Raw genomic sequence first — 19,028 nt, 5'->3', positions numbered from 1 at the left:
TTCAAATAACTAAGTTTGATTTTTAGTAAGGATGGAGATTGTGCTCCAAATGGGAACCCACGGTTCTTCTCTATCTAATTGAATGAACTAAATAAACAATTTTTCTCACATTTTTTTATTTAATTCATTTAATTACACCCCATCCTTACAGCTTGTTCGCTTGGCCACCTAAAGCTGTTTGTATTTGGGTATTTGGGTGAGCCGATTGACCGCGCTGGTTGGACAGGAGCAAAAACGGAATTGTCCATGAGCCTTTGCCAAACTCAGAATTCAGAAATCTGCTGAGCAGTAACAATTTCGATCTTACAGTTATCTCTGTACATACATATATAACAGATACATTACAAACTACAAATCCAAAACCGACGTGATTCTAGGTCCACCCAGCATATGCCCCGATGTCAGGGCAAGCACATCTAGCAACGAAAGCTGGTTCCTTCATCTGCATGACTGGCCAGCTCAATGAACTTCCACAGATGCGTTGCAGACCTATTAAGTGCTAGTTCATCTCTACTGCAAGACTGTACCGGCTGCAAGTGCTACATGATTCAAAAAAGTGATGTAAAAGTCAAGTCTTCAGCTCTAAAGTGGGGACTAAATAATCATGTAAATATATTGTTTAAATTCAGTATGATATATATGGCATACCTGGTTGTTTGACTACAGATTTTCGCCCCTGCTCTTTGAACAGAATTATCAGTCAGATCCCTTCAATTTTCTAGGCCGCTTGGACTGGGGTGGTGATGGAGGCGCATCTATAAATCTTCCAGTGGTCTGGCAAAGATGATTTGAGATGAAATGAAGCCATAACATAGTTAAAAGTAGATGAAAAAAATGAATTGAACTCGTATAGGTCCATAGTAGTAGGAAATATTATATTAGACATCCAATAAATCATCTGTAATCTAACAGACATCGCAGAAACAGCAAGGATGCTTCAGAAACAGCGAGGATGCTTCAATTCAAAGATGTGGATGTACCATAAAAGAAACTGAGCAAAGTTTAACAGCAGAATTAAAGGGGAAAAAACAACAAACCTTCCGCTTGTGGTCCCGTTTGCCAGCTCTTTCACCTGAAGTCACATAAAGCAGGATGATGCAAAATATTAATAGGCAACCCCTGAAGAAGAAAGGCGTAAAATCCTGAAGTGCCCACTTTAAAATACCTGTAAACCCAATTGCATCAGGGTTGAAGGGACGATCAATGTCCCTATTAGAACGCTGCAAATAAACACACAATAATGTTGTTAAATAGAAAGCAACTAATAGATGGAACCTGATAAGGCACTAGCCAGCAAGCATAACTATTACCGCAAAAGGGGGGAACATAATTCACTGTCTCAGCAATAATAATTTTGCACTAGACCTTTTTAGATGGTTCCACTAGACATTTCAGTTAACAGGATATTTGGATCTTGAAGTGCTGTGAATTAACATATTGTTAGCGCTTAAGCTCCTGAGATTATATTGGTGGTGGGTGGGACTAGGTCTAGGCTTGAACACACGACGACGAACCGGCGGCGCCGTGCTCGGCGCCTAGGGTTCAGGCCGTGGGACAAAGGAAGGTGCCGAGAGAGAGAGAGAGAGAGAGAGAGAGAGCAGGGGTGGGCGCCCAAGGGAGATAATAATATCTCAATCCCAGGCTTATCCGTATTCCTTCCAAACTGTTTAACTTATGCAAGACTCAATAACCAAACTCCTAATCTTTAGGGACTCAATAACTAACAAATCAAGAGTCCAACTGGATATGCCTAACAAACTTAACAAATAGGACTCCTAGCTGCCCTATGCCGCACAGATGGATAGTGGCCTTCGGCCACTTGCCTTGTTGCAACGACTATACTTATTGCCCACCATAACACATATATTGTCATTGTTTTTCACAATCCCGATAATACTTAATACCCCACTGAGCTCTTCATATCTTCTATCAAGGAACTACTTGCAAGTTGCAACAGCCATATAATATAACTCTTCAACAGATTACAACAAGAGGAAGCCCTATTTCCATTCGGATGTATCTATTCCCCAAGGTTAATGACTTCACACTATACAACTGTTCCACACTGATAAAAAGAGAAAAAGGTCAGGTAATTCATATATTATAATATATACCTTAGGTGTACTTGGTGCTTCTGTGAAGGAATTTTCCCGGTTAGCTGAAACTTCAGCCTCTTTACTTTGCAGCTATTAACATAAAAGACAAAAGGGAACTGTTAGCTGAAGGGAAAGAACAAATATTTGAAGATATGCTTAGTTTCCCCATTTTTCCTTCCCATCTTATTCATCAGGTGCTTCGGAAAAAAGATCAAAATCGGGAATCAACACTTTTGCAACCTAATGCAAATTTAAGGTTAAAAATATATGCAACTTGCAAAATGCTAAAGAACATGGATGCTCAGCCTTAAAAAAATACCTGCTTTTGTAGGTTAAGCAATGTGAGTAGCTCATTCCGCAGTTCAATATGTTCTACACAGACTGCTTTTGTTGGGACCTTAGGCTTCAAATTCACCTAAAAAAAGATGGTTGCGAAAATATATTTATGCTGTTTCACAAATTAATTTTGTGTGCATCAAGTACAGAACGAACCCCTAGCTCTTGTAGTGTTTGATCAACCCTTTTGATAACTCTAATGCCAGCTGAAGCACCTACTGCTTGGACCATTTGGTCAAGCGCATGAGTTCTCAAATACACTCGAAGCTGAAAGAGAAAGTATAAAGGTCATTTGCAAATATAAGAAAAATGCAGATAGATGTACAATGTTGCACTGAGTTAACCAGATAAGGTGAGAAGTGACCAGTCACCAGGAGCATATTAATAGTAGGTCTATTTGTTCTGTGTTTAGCACTAAGAGGCAGCTATATTTCATAGAAACGACAAAACACGCTATAACAATCATCTTTCACAAATAAATAGGATCTATTTATATTTAATGGTTTATACATTTGAAAGGAGACACAGGTCTACTTAAGCCCATAGAAATGAAAGTGGAAAGATGAATTACACTACTCAACACATGGCAATTAGAATAACAATACAGTTCAAACATGCAAATGCATTCATTTTTCCACCTGATTACAAACCTGATGCACCATATATCTACAGATAGTGGCAAAAACGGATATGCAAATGCGACACCCACTTTGTGCCTTCCAAGACAACATTTTTCTCGAACACAACATCAGTAGTTCAGTACTTTTAATGAAAGCTTGCATAAATTCTAATATGAGGTTTGCATTTTCAAAAAATGCCGCGCGCTGTGAGGTTGATATATGATCGCCAAAACCACATGGCAATATGGCATTTATCCGAGTTTCACTTAGTGGGACAAAGTATTCATGTAACCTCAATGTCCTAACAAAACCCTATGATAGAAATTAAGGTGATATCAGATCTAGTGGAGGAAAAACATTGAAAATATATGTATAATTGTAAATGTATCTGATTTAATCTCCTTTAGATGTTACTGAGTAGTGGTGACTGGTGAGTGGTGAAACGGATGGATAGTAAAATCTAAGTGTGATAAGCTGAATTAGGGCTGATCTTCTTGCATAATAAAATTATCATTGTGGCTTCTTCAGGGTAAAAAGAACATCTGTCAACATAACTTAAAATGTAAATTAACCAAACATAAGACTTAACCAGAAATAGTTTCAGGATTACCGTTCGTAGTGCATTAGGTATCAAGGTGTTAGCTGTTGTATTTGGATGTAATAAAGACGGATGAGTGCTGCTCGAAGGAGATACACCATCAACAGGAACCATAGCATTATCAGAGCTCGGAGGCATTACAGCTTCATCAACATCCTACAAAGTAACAAACAATTAGACATCCAACAATTCATACGATTACATCAAGCAGTGTCCATTTACTCTTGAAAGTACCAACAATTGAAATAGAAAAGGGAGTAGATGAACAATATCGGCACGATAAAGGTGCTGTTTAATTGAAAAGATAACAAACACCTAGATGTTTTGCCATCAGTTGCTTCGCAAAAGAAATTCACCCCATAAATACCATACAAATTATCATTAGAAGCTTATTGCATTAGATTATTTGTGCTATAGTACATGTAATAACATGGATTGGTTACTCACTTTGGTAGCAGCACGAGATTCCATAATACGTTTTGCTTCTGCTAAAGTCTGAAAAAGAAACACTTGGCAGTCAGGTACACGACAACAGAATCTAGGAAATAGTAAAACTGCAAAAGTCAGCTAATTTCTCACCTCAGCATCCTTTCGTTCTTGCTGCTTTGTTTGGGAGAGAAGTGCTGATAATGCACGCTTCCTCTCAATCTCATGAGCAGCATCATAGGTATCCTGAGAACAAACACGGTGGACACATTACAGGACAAGATTTATCATGACAATGAAGTAATTACTTTTAATTAGGGAAGAGAATTAAGCACTACCTTCCCAAGGGGATTCCCAGAAACATCTTCGAATGACCTGGCTCTATGAATTAGAAGAGTCCGAGAAGCTGCAAAAATAAAAACGACGATGACTATAGAGGCAAGGTATAACATCTAGATTGAGATGGCGAAAATACACACAAATTGTGCATACATGCTTTTCAATAATAATTGATTGAATGGGTGAATAGAAAGTTATGATGCCACCTAACCTCTGGTAACATAACATGGTACAAAGAAAGTTATGTACAAATAAAGTACATTGTACAATAGACCGAATGCAATGGCAATCTTCAAGACTTTCTTCATCAATTTAAATTTAAAAGAAGTAAAAAAGAAGTCGCAAGAGAGCAGTTTGGATTTCAGAACATCTATGATACAAGAGTGCATGCAAATATCTTCCTCGTTTTGATTGGAAGGTTACTGTTGATGAATAATTACTTGTACATTGAATATAGACAGAACCAAAAAATACATCACCAATGTTTGATCCTGAGCAAGTAAATGCATATTTCATTGCTCTCAATATAAAAGCAGGGCCAATAGTTTTTATTTTAGTCTAATGCATATAAACAAAGATTAAAAATGGAAGAAAATTTCAGAAAGCATGTTCAATTTGACATTCTGACCCCTAAGATATCATGATTAAATTACCAGAATAGTAACGACTCTTCAGATCTTCCACACTGCGAGCAGTTGGAAACCTATCTGCTATTACTATGAAGCGAAGGTCAAATCGTTCACATAATTCAAATAGCTGATCAGTTTCTTCCTTGCTCCAATCCTGAAATAGGTACACCACATATTTCTTTTAGAACTTTGGAAAGAACAGGGAGGGGGGGATCCTGAAAATTTAAACCCCCAAAAACAAGTTTATGAACATCCAAAGTGACAGGCTGACAGCAGACCAAAAATTAGACATATGTTCATTGGTTGTATTCTAAAAATGCCTCTGTTAAAGTTGACAAATTACTGAACAATGTTGTATACATACAGTAAGGTGAAAGCATAAGTCTTGTGCTTGTCTACTTAGGATACTTATCTAGAGTAGTTGGTGGTTGTGTCAGCCCTGATCTTATTCTTATCTTGCTTTAGCATCTACTTTAGCATCTCTAGAATATGCTGCAATCCTTTCTTAAGGACTAAGTATGCTACCCTATATGGCTATATGTATCATTGTATCCCCAACCTGCCATGGTTTGTGGCAAGGCTAATGAAATCTAAATCTAGCCCCAAACCTGTGGTTTGGTTCCAACATAAGGTAAAAAAAAAATTTACACGTGTCCATTTGTTCTATTCTAGAAATGCTTCTGCTAAAGTAGACAAATAACTGAACAATAGTGTATACATACAGTAAGGTAAAAACATGAGTGAAGATTTCAAAATTTCCAACATAAATTTATTTATTAAACCAATAAGCCTTCAGCAAAAAGGTCATACCACTGCAAAAAAAAAAGAAATTCTGTTTTGAGTTTGGGTATAAATAATAGGTATATTTAATATCTGAAAATACATATTCCAATAGCAGAATATGAAAGCTTTCATTTATGAACTTAAATACTACAAAGAACTTTCACATGGATGGGTACTAACCCTACAAGATCAGCAGCAGTAAGGTCACCACCTATATACGATACTAACAAGCATGTCATGCCAACAAAGACAAATGCAATAATGCAATATCAAACAGATGTTTAGATGTAAGAATATCTTGTTAATATGGGAAAGGGAGCTAAACTACAATTCAGTTTCTAATATACTATAACTAGAAACCATATGAAATGAACATTTGTGACTTCGCTATTCCTGGATATGAAGTGTAGGTAGCACAAAAACGTAAGCTCAGAAACAAATCAGACACTAAATTTCCAAAAATCTATTGCAAGTACTAAGTAGTACCTACAGGGTCAACTAAATACTTCTCGTACTCCTCATCCGTATATTTAACAACATCAGCCTTCTGCAAAATCAGAAGGATAAATAAAGACAAGGACACAGGGTAAGCCCCATGTTTTGCAAGGAAAGGCTTCTTGCTCAATTATGTACCTAACAAAATATAGTTCTTACCTTGTTATATTTTGCAAACTGATAATCACCAGTTGGCTGAATACCATTAACAACTCTAACCTGAAAATTCGAATTGGTGAGAACTAATTACTGTGTGAGCAAGTCATGCTATTTTTCAACATACAGCACATTAGCAGAGCAAGATACAGACCCAGTGATAGAGTTGAAGGTTATCAGTTCGTGCCGATGATGTGAAAGGTAACCACTGCCATGCTACCTGCATAAGATATTAAAATGGTTTTGTCAAATCGACTAAAGTGGCCCCTGACTCCAATAGCATCAAACAGCCAGATAACTACTCCCTCCATCCCAATTTATAAGTCATTCCAAGAATCCTGAAGAGTCAAAGCATCTCAAGTTTGACATCAAATAGATATTAATATGAAAATATAACTAATGAAGAACCAAATGATACTTAGTTGGTATCATAAATGTTATTACGTTATCATATAAATTTGGTCAAACTTAAAATGCTTTGACTCTCCAAGATTCTTGGAATGACTTATAATTTGGAATGGAGGGAGTAGATAAGAGTAATCATCTTCTGCATTCTATGAGAGGTTCACATCAAAGTTGAATTGCTTTGCTATGGGTAACAAATGTAACATTTCACAAATGTCACAAATCCAATGCAAAAATCTTCACAAGACACAGTGAACGAACGGTGCATACAAAGTTAGTAGTTCTATACAAGCTTGACTCTAGCTGCACTTCTGCATTCTGCTGATTAGGAACTAGGATGTTTATTTGTAGTCTAAGGGGTTTCATATATACAAAAACATGTTACAGGTTAACAAGTTGATGTGGTTCCAACGCGCATGAGGAAGCTTAATCTGGTAACATAAAGCTATTTTCATTGGCAATCCAAACAGTATGTATTCCAGGTTCAAATTAAATAAGCAATGTACTTCATCAATTTTCCAAGTGTGTGGTTTATGAGTAGCTTAAAGGTCAGCGCAGCTCAGAAGCTATCCAATTTCCAATAGGAGCGAGAAGAATTGTACTCCCTCACCTTCTCTTTCTCCGCAGCAGGCCGCCGCTTCAGGTGCGATGCCTCGATGGTCGGCATGAGCGGGGCCATTCCCACCCCTCCAGTGAGGGCATAGACCTACATCTCCAATATTTTATCAGCATCGCAGGCATGCAGCAGCGACTAGGAGCCAGGGTGAAGAAATACCTCGCGCGAGACGCCATCAGGCTTGCGCTGCGGCTCCTTGGGCGGCCGCGATTTCTTCTCCTGGGAGGACGAGAAGGGGGTCTTCGGAAGCCCTAGTATGTCCTTCGCGTCCATGTATACGGCCTCACGAGGAAGGCGCGGTGGAGGAAGCTAGGGTTAGGGTTTGGTTCCGTCCTACTGCGACATGGCAAGAGGCGCGCTCAGAGAAAAATATCAACCAACGAGAGGCACAGACACGGGGCGATGAAGCTCACAGCAGGAACGCACGCCGCCGCCGCCGCCGCCGGCCACGACTGCGCGCAGAGCCGTGGAGGAGATAGCGCCGCGCCGCCGCCACGCTCCGGTGAGTCTGTGTGAATTGGAGTTGCCGAGTGGTGGGGGGCTGGGCCGCTGGGAGCGCGGGACACCGATGCCAGCCTAATTGGGCCACGACGAAGACGAGAGGTTGGGCCAGGAGCCCAGGACCGCGGGGGGCCCGGGGGGGAGGGGGGTGGGCGCGGCGTCGCGTGTGGACTCGTTTTCTTCTTCGGGAGGACCTGTTTTGAGCATTCTTACACAAATTCTAAAGTTTTGATGTTCGTTTAGCTGAAAAATTATAGCTGAGAAAAAATACTGCTGAATAGCTGATAGAATTGGTAGATAAATTCAAAATAGAAAAAAAAATAGTATCTTTTACTCATTGATTTGATTGAAATAGAGGAAGTAGCTTACATTCTAAATGAAAAGAGTGGACTCACCTTCTGGCCTGTTTGAATGCACCTAACTAAAATTTAACTACCTACAATTTTAAAGTAAAACTTTAGCCAGCTAAAAAATTCACAGGTAACATTTAGCTAGGGTGTTTGAATAATTCAACTAATAAACTCATCTAAATTTGAGCTGGCTTTAGCTGAGTTGAAATAGCTAAATCTAGCTAAACTTTAGTTGGTCTTTTAGCTAGGTTGTTTGGATGCCTAGCAGCTAAATTTAGCCACCTAAAGTTTAGTTAGTTCATCTAAACATACCCTTAATAACGTTATGGACCAAAGGTCTTACCTTTCATTTCACAAAGGATTGCTCCCTAATGACTAACTAACAGGCTAGAAGTGGTCGTCCTATTTGGATCCCAGATAAACTTTAGATCAATTTAGCTCCTAAAGCTCCAAACCGAAGGTCTCAAGTGTTGACTAAATTTTAAACCATCTCACAAAATTTTAAACAACACAAATGATCTAAAGTTTTAGTCAACTAAACTTTAGACCCGAGAATCCAAATAAGACCTTAATTGTTGTTTGGATTTGTGAGACCGTGAGAACTAGGAAGGAATGAGAACATCTGAACATGCCATGAGAGAGGACTAGGGATGAAAACGGATCATATATGAACATATATTGATATTACATTTGTTTTACTGACTGTATTTGGAATCGGAATATGGATAGTTTGAGCCATGTCAGATAGGATATGATTGGATGTCGACATTATAAATATGATATTTGAGTGTATACATATATATACACGGTATCAGATGTTGAATTTATAGACTCAAATATAAACAAATCTGAACCTTTTAAAAGGATTTCGATTCGAATACGATTGAAAATATTTGTACCATTTTCATTTTCATGAAAGAAGCTACGGAGGGCAAAGACAAGGAAAAAGATAAAGGACACGGTGCTATTGCACGGTGAACTGCGAGTGGTGACCTAGATGGACTAGGTTCATGAGTCCGTCACTAGAGAAATAAAATACTACGTACATCTAGTAAGTGGATAGAATCTTACTGCCCACACCATGTCCATGATATTCGTCCATTTTATATATAATATCTATCTTCCCATTTGGCCATTTCAGTACAAAAATTAACTAATGGCTAATGATATCTTAGTTCGGCCTGAGCACGATAGCATCGCCAATTCGCCACCGACGGTCCCCGGCGCCACTTAGGCCCAGTCTCAGTGGTTCATTTCAATGCACAGTTTCCAAAACAAATCCACTGACAAGACATCAATGAAACGAATAATAAAACAACCTCCACAATACATGAGTTTCATCTTGATGTTTCCTAGGCTGGGCAAAACATTTAATTACTGCAAAATAATTGGATCACATGCAAGATAGTGAAACGATTTAGCCCTCAGTGGAGATTTCATCCCATTTCATCGCGTGCGAAACAACGCCCGCGGAGTTTCACCATGGTGAAACTACTTCCTTCTCTCTTCTCTTCGTTTCATGCAAAAAGTGTAATTTTACTCACATAGCGTTCTAATAAATATGCATGACATCTTAGTGAAACACCTACTGAAAACTGGCCTTACCACGTGACGCCACGGGACGGCGGGAGCGACGAAGCGACTTGTCAAGCCACGACCCCTTTTGACAAATTCTTATCGGTGTTTTGACCTTGCACCGGCCAGTTTGCTGACCGGAGCAAAGTGAGCTCCACTGGATTTTGCGTTGCTTGGAGCCTTGGAGGTAGCTATTCCAACACGACCACTTGCAAAAGCACACGCACGTGCTAACCATCGGTGTCTCCGATGACGGCTCCTTTCATCCATCGGAGCCATGAGATAAAGCAAAAAGAGACCAGTTGTGCACTTATTAGCTTATTATATGGCGATCTTCAGAGACAGTTTTATATTACTCTTTCCAATTTGTTTGAACTTATGAGCAGCTTATTAGTCATTATGTAATATTTTTTTCATAACGATTCAACAAAAAATATCAGTATAACTCAAATTCCAATGAAACGAACACGATCTCTCCATGACATCCATGCCTCACCTAGAGATTAACAACTAAAGTAGAAATCGAAACTAAGTGTAGTGTGTATCAAATATACTCAACTTTAATAACTAAATAAATAAAAAATATTAATATTTATGGTACACAATTTATATTGTCAGATAGGTCGTTGAATCTATTTTTATCATAAATTTATTAGAGATACAGATGATGTTAATATTTTTTCTATAAATCTAATTAAACTTAAAGAAAATTTATTATTATAAAAATCACATTGATACTTAAATAGGGACATAGGGAGCATGTGATTTACTACACGTATGGTAGAAAACTTGCACGTGTATTCATATAAACAGAAACAGTATTTATATCATTCAGTCAAAAAAACAGTATTTATATCATGATATATTGCTATTTTGATAAATAAAAGTATTAGCTGGTTCAATATCTAGTCCGGATTGTCAGGGCTGCGAGACAGCGTGGCGGATATTCGCTTTCCCTCGGGAGACCAGACAGACCCAAACGGCAGCAAACCACCCTTCTCAAAGTTTCAATTCACAACACCGCCGTCAGTCCGACACCGCAGCACAGCACCTCGCCACCTCCTTGCTCGCTTTGCGCTTGCGCCTCGCCGCCTCCCCCCTTTCCCCGCCGTCGCCGCCGCCGGAGCCATGTCCGGCGCGGCGGTTCAGGCGGTGGAGCCCCGCCCAGCGGCAGCCGCGACGACCACCACCGCGGCGTCTCCGGCCGCCACGGCTCAGCCCGCGGCGGCGGCGAGGGGAGCGATAGGGTGCGGCGGCGCAGCGCGTGCGTCGGGGCCGGCGGCGGCGACGATGGAGCACGTGCTGCTGGCGCTGCGGGAGACGGAGGCGGAGCGGGAGGCGCGGATCCGCGGCGTCTTCGGCTTCTTCGACGCCGCGGGGCGGGGGCACCTCGACCACGCGCAGATCGTGGCCGGCCTTGTCGCGCTGCGCGTCCCCGAGGGGACCGCTGGCGGCGCGGGCGCCGAGGACTACGCGCGCGCGCTGCTACGGGCCTGCGACCGCGACCGCGTCGGCCGCGTCGGCTACGACGACTTCCGGAGGTACATGGACGACAAGGAGCTCGAGCTCTACCGCATCTTCCAGGCCATCGACGTCGAGCACAACGGGTGTATCCTGCCCGAGGAGCTCTGGCACGCGCTCGTCAAGGCTGGTAACGGCAATGCCACCGCTCCTCGCCTTATTCCTTCCTCACTCTTTTTATTTTTGTTTGCGAGTACCTTATTCCTTCCTTTTAGTGATTCCTCTATTCCACACCACCACCACCACCATAGCTCGATTCTGTGGTGGTGTGGAATACTCGAAGAGGTTGAGTGAGAGAGTGTGAGACTGTGAATAAAATAGTGTTTTCCTGAGCTACAAATTTAAGTGTTCCTTGAAATGTCATGAGAAATGTACTCCCTAGCTGAATACTTTCATAAGCTTAGTTCAGTAGTTCACTGTTCTTTGTTGCTTGTAGTGGTGGAAGCTAGGCTGTCCACTTTTGAAAAGTTGAATAATAGTGCTGCAGTATCCCTGACTAATGTAGGTACCAAAGTTCAAATTTGGAATTGGTGTAAAAAAATGCAACACTCGATATATTGACGGAGAAATCAAGTAAGGCAGTGCTTTGCTTTTTGTCAATAAAGTCACTCAAGTTTTGTGATGGTTCTAGACTTCTAGTGATGCCGTAGGGACATGGGCTCCTTAAAATAGGTAACTAAGATAAAGGCCCCTTGGGTATCCTTTTTTGTTTCCAAATTTGGTGATTAGGATGCAACACAAAGTATTGATGGAGACATACTGCATGGGATAGTTTCTTTTTGTGGTAAAATAAGTCAGTCATTCGTATCAATACTCAACTCTGGCTGTAAGTATCAGAGTGGCAAAGTTTGGGGTTTCCTAACATTGAAATTCTTTACCACGTTTCCCAATGTCAGCTTTGAGAAGGTCCTTTTTTAACATGAGAATTGTAGATGATAACTAATGATAAATTGAGTTCAGTTCTTTCTATATGTTGCAACTTGAGCTATATCATTTCCCTTGGAAATTGAAAGTATAAGGCAATGGATGCCTCATGAGTTGAATTAGAGAGTTGGAGTAAGTATTGGTGGTGGTGGTTATGATGCTCAGATTTTTTTTTCACCAGTTAGGTTTATGGCTTGGATAAGTTTAGGCAGTCCCCATGTGGAAATTCTACGACTGCTTGTTGCTGTCAGCTGTGAGAAGATTAGTCCCGTTGAGTGACCTGGTAAATGTAGCTGAATCCTTGAGGGGGAGGTGGAGGGCATACAATATGGTTGATTGGAAGGCATCTGAATGTTGATGTGTGTGCCATTCAAATCAGTTCCAGGACAGCCCTGAGCCAACGCCAACAGTGTATGAACTTAGTACTTGGAATGCCCATCATAACATGCAATGCTTCCATTTTAGCATTGCAATGTGCTTCATCATTTCAAAATTTTAATCAGTTTCGAAATCTTAATAACTGTCTAAGTCACCATTCTGAAAATAGGAAGTAGTTCCTTGTATGTGAAGTTTGTTTTAGCTTTGAATAACACAGTGCATTGTATTTGTCGACACTGGTAGTAAATGTAAATAGCTATGTTCCGAAGAGCTGGCTGATAAATCTAGTCTTTGTGATATGTCTTACAAGTATACCAGTTTACTTTTTGCAGGTATAGAAATTGATGATGAAGAGCTTGCAAGATTTGTTGAGCATGTGGATAAGGACAACGATGGTATTATTACTTTTGAGGAATGGAGAGATTTTCTTTTGCTTTATCCTCATGAAGCAACCATTGAAAACATATATCATCACTGGGAAAGAGTCTGCCTTGTAGATATTGGTGAGCAGGCTGCTATACCGGAAGGAATAAGTAAACATGTAAGTGCAAGCAAATATCTGATTGCAGGAGGCATTGCTGGTGCAGCATCTCGTACTGCAACTGCACCTCTTGATCGCCTCAAAGTAAATATGCAAGTGCAAACAAACCGTACTACAGTTCTAGATGCGGTTAAGGGTATATGGAGAGAAGGTGGTCTACTGGGATTTTTTAGAGGGAATGGACTGAATGTGGTAAAAGTTGCTCCAGAAAGTGCTATAAGATTCTACACCTATGAAATGCTTAAAGAATACATAATGAAAAGTAAAGGAGAAAATAAGAGTGACATTGGTACTTCTGGGCGTCTCATGGCTGGGGGTTTGGCTGGTGCTATCGCACAGACAGCGATTTATCCCATTGATTTGGTGAAGACTCGTCTGCAGACTTACGAGGGAGGCAAAATTCCTAGCCTTGGTGCACTATCAAGAGATATATGGATACATGAAGGTCCCCGAGCATTCTACAGAGGCCTTGTTCCATCATTGCTTGGCATGGTCCCGTATGCTGGAATTGATCTTACTGTTTATGAAACACTGAAGGAAATGTCCAAGACATATGTCCTCAAGGACAACGGTACACTTCTACCAGGATATGTTTTTACTTCCACCCTTCTCATCTGGTGTTACTAAGTTATGATTTTCTGATGTAGATCCTGGCCCTTTAGTACAGTTGGGCTGTGGAACAGTCTCTGGAGCACTAGGAGCGACATGTGTATATCCTTTACAAGTCATCAGAACAAGGTAAGCGGTAGATTTCATCGATAGCAATGTAGGCTTTTACAACCATGAAGGTCTGTCCATCACACATGCCCATATGCCCCTTTTCATTAATGTTATTTGCAGAATGCAAGCTCAGCCAGCCAATTCAGAGGATCCATATAGAGGGATGACTGATTGTTTTCGGAGAACTCTGCAGCGTGAGGGAGTTTCTGGGTTTTACAAAGGGCTTGTACCAAATCTTCTTAAAGTGGTGCCAGCTGCAAGTATTACCTATCTTGTTTATGAGACAATGAAGAAAAGTCTCTCCCTAGATTAAGTGACTTTGTAGATTCTGCATATCAGCGGCTGACTGTATAGATAGTGTTGAGGCATGATGTTCCTCGTTGAGTAGGTGCTAACTTAATGACCCTGAAGTGTGAGATAGTATTTTGGCCCCAGGATACAGTTAATGCAGGGCATTCTCATTCTTATTGGCAGAAATAAAACTGTGATACCTGTCAGATCATCAAGGGACCATATTGGAATGCAGGTAGTTGGCCTTGTTTGTAAGCCTCTACTACTGCTATTTCTATGTATACTTCTTTTGCAGATTTTGGCAATATTCTGTATTTTCAGTTTGCACTTACGAACTCTTTGTCAACCGTAGGAGTTTGGATTAGGGGATTGCACTAAGGATTTTTGGAATTTATTCAATTTTGATTTAAGCTACGATGATTATGATCCAATCATATAAATGGAAGGAGGCACTACAACTAGATTGCATCATCATACCTTAGCTGTGACTAGGTAATCCACCAGGGAAGTTTGTTCTGAAACTTGCCTGTTTCTTACGCCTTGGTAATTATTGTTCATGTCAACATTACTTGATTAGCACCATGTATTATGATGGAAAATAACGTGAAATAGGCTGCATGTTCATTATTTGGCTATGTATAAGGCTAGCTCTTGCTAGGAATGTAGCAGGAAACTGATTTCATAAAACCACTAAACTCTTCAGCTTGAATTCACTTTTCTTTTAGAAGGAACTGCCAACTGCCACTGTATTCATGTGTATTTTTTTTTCTGCTCCCTTTATTTGGCTGTGAGAGACACCTAATTCTTAGATTTTTTATAGTTGAAAAGTAACATACACACGTATGTATCGTACTGATTCAGCCATTTCAGTATTTTTCTTTCGTGATTCTAATTTTTTTCCCTATGTGCACTAAATTTTTCCTTCTCTCACCATGATTTAAGGTGGATGCTCGCGATATGTTTTGTAGTTTAAGTTGTTTAATGTATTGGAATACCATGGACGGAATACTAACATGTAACATACTATAAGGGAGAACTGGGTATCTGCCACTAAAAATACTACTCGCTGATTTGTTGTGAGAGAAAAATATTGTTGAATGACTGGTAGATTCGACTGGTAAGCTCAAGCGAACAAGCTAATTGCAGCATTCATATGAATTCAGGTTGCTTTTATTTTGTCTGTTTTGACCCTGATTTCCATGTTTCAGTTTACAGGGCATCTCCAGCACCCTGCACAGGTGTTGAGGCCATTTTGTTCACACAATTAGCAACCTTTTTTTACAGCAAGAGGCTGTGGGGGAGATCCCCACAGCATACTTTAAATTAAATTAATATAAGAGTCATAAAGTTTACTTACATCAAAAATAACTGGAAGCTTGAATTCACTTTTCTTTCAGAAGGAACGTTTGTTTATATGTCTGGAGATCGATGCAGATTTCAGATTGGTTGTTAGGAAGAATGGCTGTTCCAATTGTTGACCCTGACCCTCGTCCTTTCCATTTGCCCATGCCCCCGGAAATTGTAGGAGAGCGTGTACGATCATGAAATTCTCGTATGCACAGGAGATCCACGACCACGAGGTTTGTTTTATGTGTAGTTGAGCTGTTTATGTAAAGCAAGTGTTCAGATAGAGATAGGTCCCGGTCTGTTCTGCTCTGCTTCAGGACTCGCACGAAGTTTCGTTTGTTGAAAAGACCGAACTGGAGAGATCCAGAGATAGTGCGAGGAAAACAGGACGCAACTGACAGAAAACCTCGTGGATGCCTTTGTTTTCTCCCTCCCAGTAATCACGTTCTAGAAGCTCCAAGAGCCTTAAGAGTTGAAGTCCAGAACGCCTGAAAGGGAACAGACCGACCGATGTGGGCATGCCAAGTTGCCAACCATGGTGCTTCTTTGGCCCCCTACCAAGAAAGGCCCGCGGTTCATGCTACACACCTGCTTGTTGGTGTCTCCCTGAAAAGCACGCCGGCCTAGCTTGTTGGCTTGAGCTTGTCTCTAAATTTATCAGTTATTTAATAATATCCACGTGTTGCGTGCCGCCCGGCCCGTATCCAGCGGTCAGGTCAGGCAGGTGGGTCGCTGTTGCCCTCGGTTCGTGCCGACTTGTTCATCCTGGGGGCTTGTGTGCATCACAGGTTCACAGGACGTCGGGGACAGGTGGCGACGGGGCCGGCCGCTGCCGACCGAAACCTCGCCGCGGACACCTGGCACCGCTGCAGGGAGAGGGCCTCGTACAGCCCCGGAAATAGCTCTGGACCCTCTCAGGACCCTCTCCACTCCGATCCACGCGACAAGTGTCCCCGAGACCGAGAGCGACGGCTCTCCCGGCGGTGGCAGCTGCAGTCGTCACCTGGCCCCGCCGGAGCCTCGGGACAAAGACCGAAGGCGCCGCGCAAAAAGGAGACGACGGACGGGACGGGACGGGACAGCTGACAGCTGACGGCTCCAGCGGCAACGAGCCGGCCGAGCCGCCGCATGGGGTCCGCGGCGGTGCGACTGCATGCATCCGCCGATTTTTCATTTTCCGCCGGTGATGCTCAGATGGCGGCGCCCGGCCTGCCGGGCCCCGGCTCCGGCTGGTCGGTCGCGCATGCGACGGTCGACCACGGATGGCAACGTGCGGCTATTATGCCTGGCGAAACGTCTGAGGCCTTGTTTACATGCAAAAAGTTTTGAGATTTTGACACTGTAGCATTTTCGTTTTTTATTTGACAAATATTGTCTAATTATGGAGTAACTAGATTTAAAAGATTTATCTCGTGATTTACAAGTAAACTGTGCAATTAGTTATTTTTTTTATCTATATTTAATACTTCATGCATGTGTCGTAAGATTCGATGTGACAGGAAATCTTGTAAAGTTTTGGGTTTTTGATGTATCTAAACAAGGCCTGAATGTCTGATGTACTGCACAGGATGCTGCGCCGAACCTTAGGTTGTCGCTATCTCCTACTCCCCTTTCGTAGGTTACTGCCTGGTGCAGGCTGCTGACGTCCCTGCACCAGTGGGCCAATTTGCCAGGTCGTCGTTTAGAAGGGTACTCCTATGCTTGACGCACATCCACCAGCACGGCCGAACTGGAGTATTTTAAGGGGTGTTTGGTTCGTGGCCACAAGCGGTTACGCCTAAATTTAAGTTGCCTACATAACTTTTGGTGGATGTTTGGCTTCAGAGCAAGGATAAGGTACACGACAGCCACGATTCCCCCGACGCAGATTTCTTGAATAAAAAGTGTGGCGGGCCTTGGCATGATTTTGCTGCCATAGAGTCTCTGGCGCGTCTTTCATCGCGTCGAAAATGGCATCTCGGCTCAGTAGCGAAAGACAACCGTGCCGCGAGCGCCGTCGAAGGGACGTGTGGGCATCGCCGGGGGCCATTCGTGCGCCGCAGGAGGGACACCTGGGGCTGCGCGGCCACAGCAGGGGGCTGTGCGGGCGCTGTAGGGGGGGTTGTGCGCTGCAAGACCACTGTGCCGAGCACCTCCATGTGTCGGGCGAGCGCCGCCGCAGAGGTAGACCAGCACCGACAAATTCACTTGTTTCAGCTTCCCATCCTCTCTTTTCTCAGTGTGTATTCATGTGTGTGGATCGGGTGAAATTTAGAAGATATTTGAGCTTTGATTTTTCTTCATCTGTGCAGATCTAAAACAAATCAGATGGTACTAATCCAAACAACAACCACACTTATTTTGCCAAACCTTAATCACTAACCAAACACCTTTGTTTTTGCCATAGTTTGTGGTTTGCCACACTTGTGCCTACTACTTAAGGATAGGTATGGCAACGTGTGGCCATAAACCAAACATGCCCTTAGCGGCTTAGCCAAATAACATGTGGTTTTGACCATCGACAGGTATAAAATACGGAGTAGAAAAAGGTACTACTATTATTAGTACTCTCATCATCCTAAAATATTGCAATTAAGATTTGAATAAAATAAATATTTTAAAATTTAGCTAAATTTATAGAAAATAATATCGACGCTTTACTATCTCTATAAATACGTTTAATTAATGTGATGATATCAATTTGGTATCATAATGTTGGTAGTTTTTCAATTAAATCTAGTCAAACTCTAAATTATTTATTAGCTTCTCAGAAAATGAGAATTGCCTTTTTTTTAAGGACGGAAGGAGTATAACTAGACTCATCTCGTCATAGCCATGTCAAGTGTATTCTGAATCAAACTAGACTCCGTACATACATGTACTACTTACGGAGTATTACTACCGGAAGTGGTCTCGGTGTTAGAAAAAAAACTCAATACACATCCACTGAGGTGGTGCGTGCATCCGCGATGCATGGCCTTGTTTAGTTCCAAATTTTTTTTCAAAATAGGAATAGTAACACTTTCGTTTGTATTTGACAAATATTATCTAATTATGGACTAACTAGGCTCAAAAGATTTATCTCGTCAATTCTGATCAAATTGTGCAATTAGTTTTTATTTTTATCTATATTTAATACTTCATGCATACGTGTAAAGATTCGATGTAACGGTGAATCTGAAAAAAAAATTTGCAAAATTTTTGGAAAGTAAACAAGGCCGAATTCCCACAGCAATTTGGCGTGACAGCGTGGTCGAGCTGATCTGACTCGAGCAATTATTTGTGTCCCACTGTCGCGTGGTGGTTCATATGTCGTCAGGCACCGGAGGTCAAGCAGCATGACGCAACGCAATTCGGCCATGCGGTGCGCCGGCACGAATGACGCCGCCTCGCACTGATCCA

At 41.6% G+C, this 19,028-nt stretch overlaps 2 protein-coding genes across 3 annotated transcripts; one reads left to right on the top strand and one right to left on the bottom strand.

Annotated features, from left to right (window-relative positions):
- LOC8082922 (SWR1-complex protein 4) lies at positions 232-8,057 on the bottom strand. 2 transcript variants are annotated; one of them, XM_021460209.1, is made up of 19 exons: positions 7,913-8,057; positions 7,659-7,835; positions 7,494-7,589; positions 6,633-6,698; positions 6,482-6,541; positions 6,314-6,374; positions 5,855-5,856; positions 5,069-5,198; positions 4,415-4,482; positions 4,230-4,322; positions 4,098-4,145; positions 3,663-3,806; positions 2,589-2,699; positions 2,416-2,511; positions 2,115-2,186; positions 1,166-1,220; positions 1,038-1,072; positions 649-774; positions 232-539 (listed from the first exon to the last, which is right to left on the bottom strand). In XM_021460209.1, the coding sequence occupies exons 2-18, from the start codon at positions 7,770-7,772 to the stop codon at positions 697-699; spliced, it is 1,329 nt and encodes a 442-aa protein (XP_021315884.1). In that variant the 5' UTR covers positions 7,773-7,835; positions 7,913-8,057; the 3' UTR covers positions 232-539; positions 649-696. The 2 variants fall into 2 exon arrangements, with proteins under 2 accessions (XP_021315884.1, XP_002451737.1); XM_002451692.2 differs by lacking the exon at positions 5,855-5,856 and having other exon boundaries at positions 6,318-6,374.
- Positions 10,936-14,596, top strand: LOC8082921 (calcium-binding mitochondrial carrier protein SCaMC-3). Its single transcript, XM_002453457.2, has 4 exons — positions 10,936-11,576; positions 13,081-13,860; positions 13,937-14,027; positions 14,130-14,596. Exons 1-4 carry the CDS (start codon positions 11,054-11,056, stop codon positions 14,320-14,322), a joined length of 1,587 nt encoding a protein of 528 aa, XP_002453502.1. The 5' UTR covers positions 10,936-11,053; the 3' UTR covers positions 14,323-14,596.

Source organism: Sorghum bicolor, chromosome 4, assembly GCF_000003195.3.
Source record: "Sorghum bicolor cultivar BTx623 chromosome 4, Sorghum_bicolor_NCBIv3, whole genome shotgun sequence".
Lineage (NCBI taxonomy): Eukaryota > Viridiplantae > Streptophyta > Magnoliopsida > Poales > Poaceae > Sorghum > Sorghum bicolor.
This window is presented reverse-complemented; position numbering and strand designations above follow the sequence as displayed.

What these genes read in the sequence shown, in the direction of transcription:
- LOC8082921 (XM_002453457.2), top strand. Translation starts at nt 11,054, where the DNA reads ATGTCCGGCGCGGCGGTTCAGGCGGTGGAGCCCCGCCCAGCGGCAGCC. An exon ending in GCACGCGCTCGTCAAGGCTG is followed by an intron (nt 11,577 to 13,080) that starts GTAACGGCAATG and finishes TACTTTTTGCAG; the next exon opens with GTATAGAAATTGATGATGAA. An exon ending in ATATGTCCTCAAGGACAACG is followed by an intron (nt 13,861 to 13,936) that starts GTACACTTCTAC and finishes TTTCTGATGTAG; the next exon opens with ATCCTGGCCCTTTAGTACAG.
- LOC8082922 (XM_021460209.1), bottom strand. Translation starts at nt 7,772, where the DNA reads ATGGACGCGAAGGACATACTAGGGCTTCCGAAGACCCCCTTCTCGTCC. An exon ending in AAGAACGAAAGGATGCTGAG is followed by an intron (nt 4,146 to 4,229) that starts GTGAGAAATTAG and finishes TTTCTTTTTCAG; the next exon opens with ACTTTAGCAGAAGCAAAACG. An exon ending in TACCTAATGCACTACGAACG is followed by an intron (nt 2,700 to 3,662) that starts GTAATCCTGAAA and finishes TTTCTCTTTCAG; the next exon opens with CTTCGAGTGTATTTGAGAAC.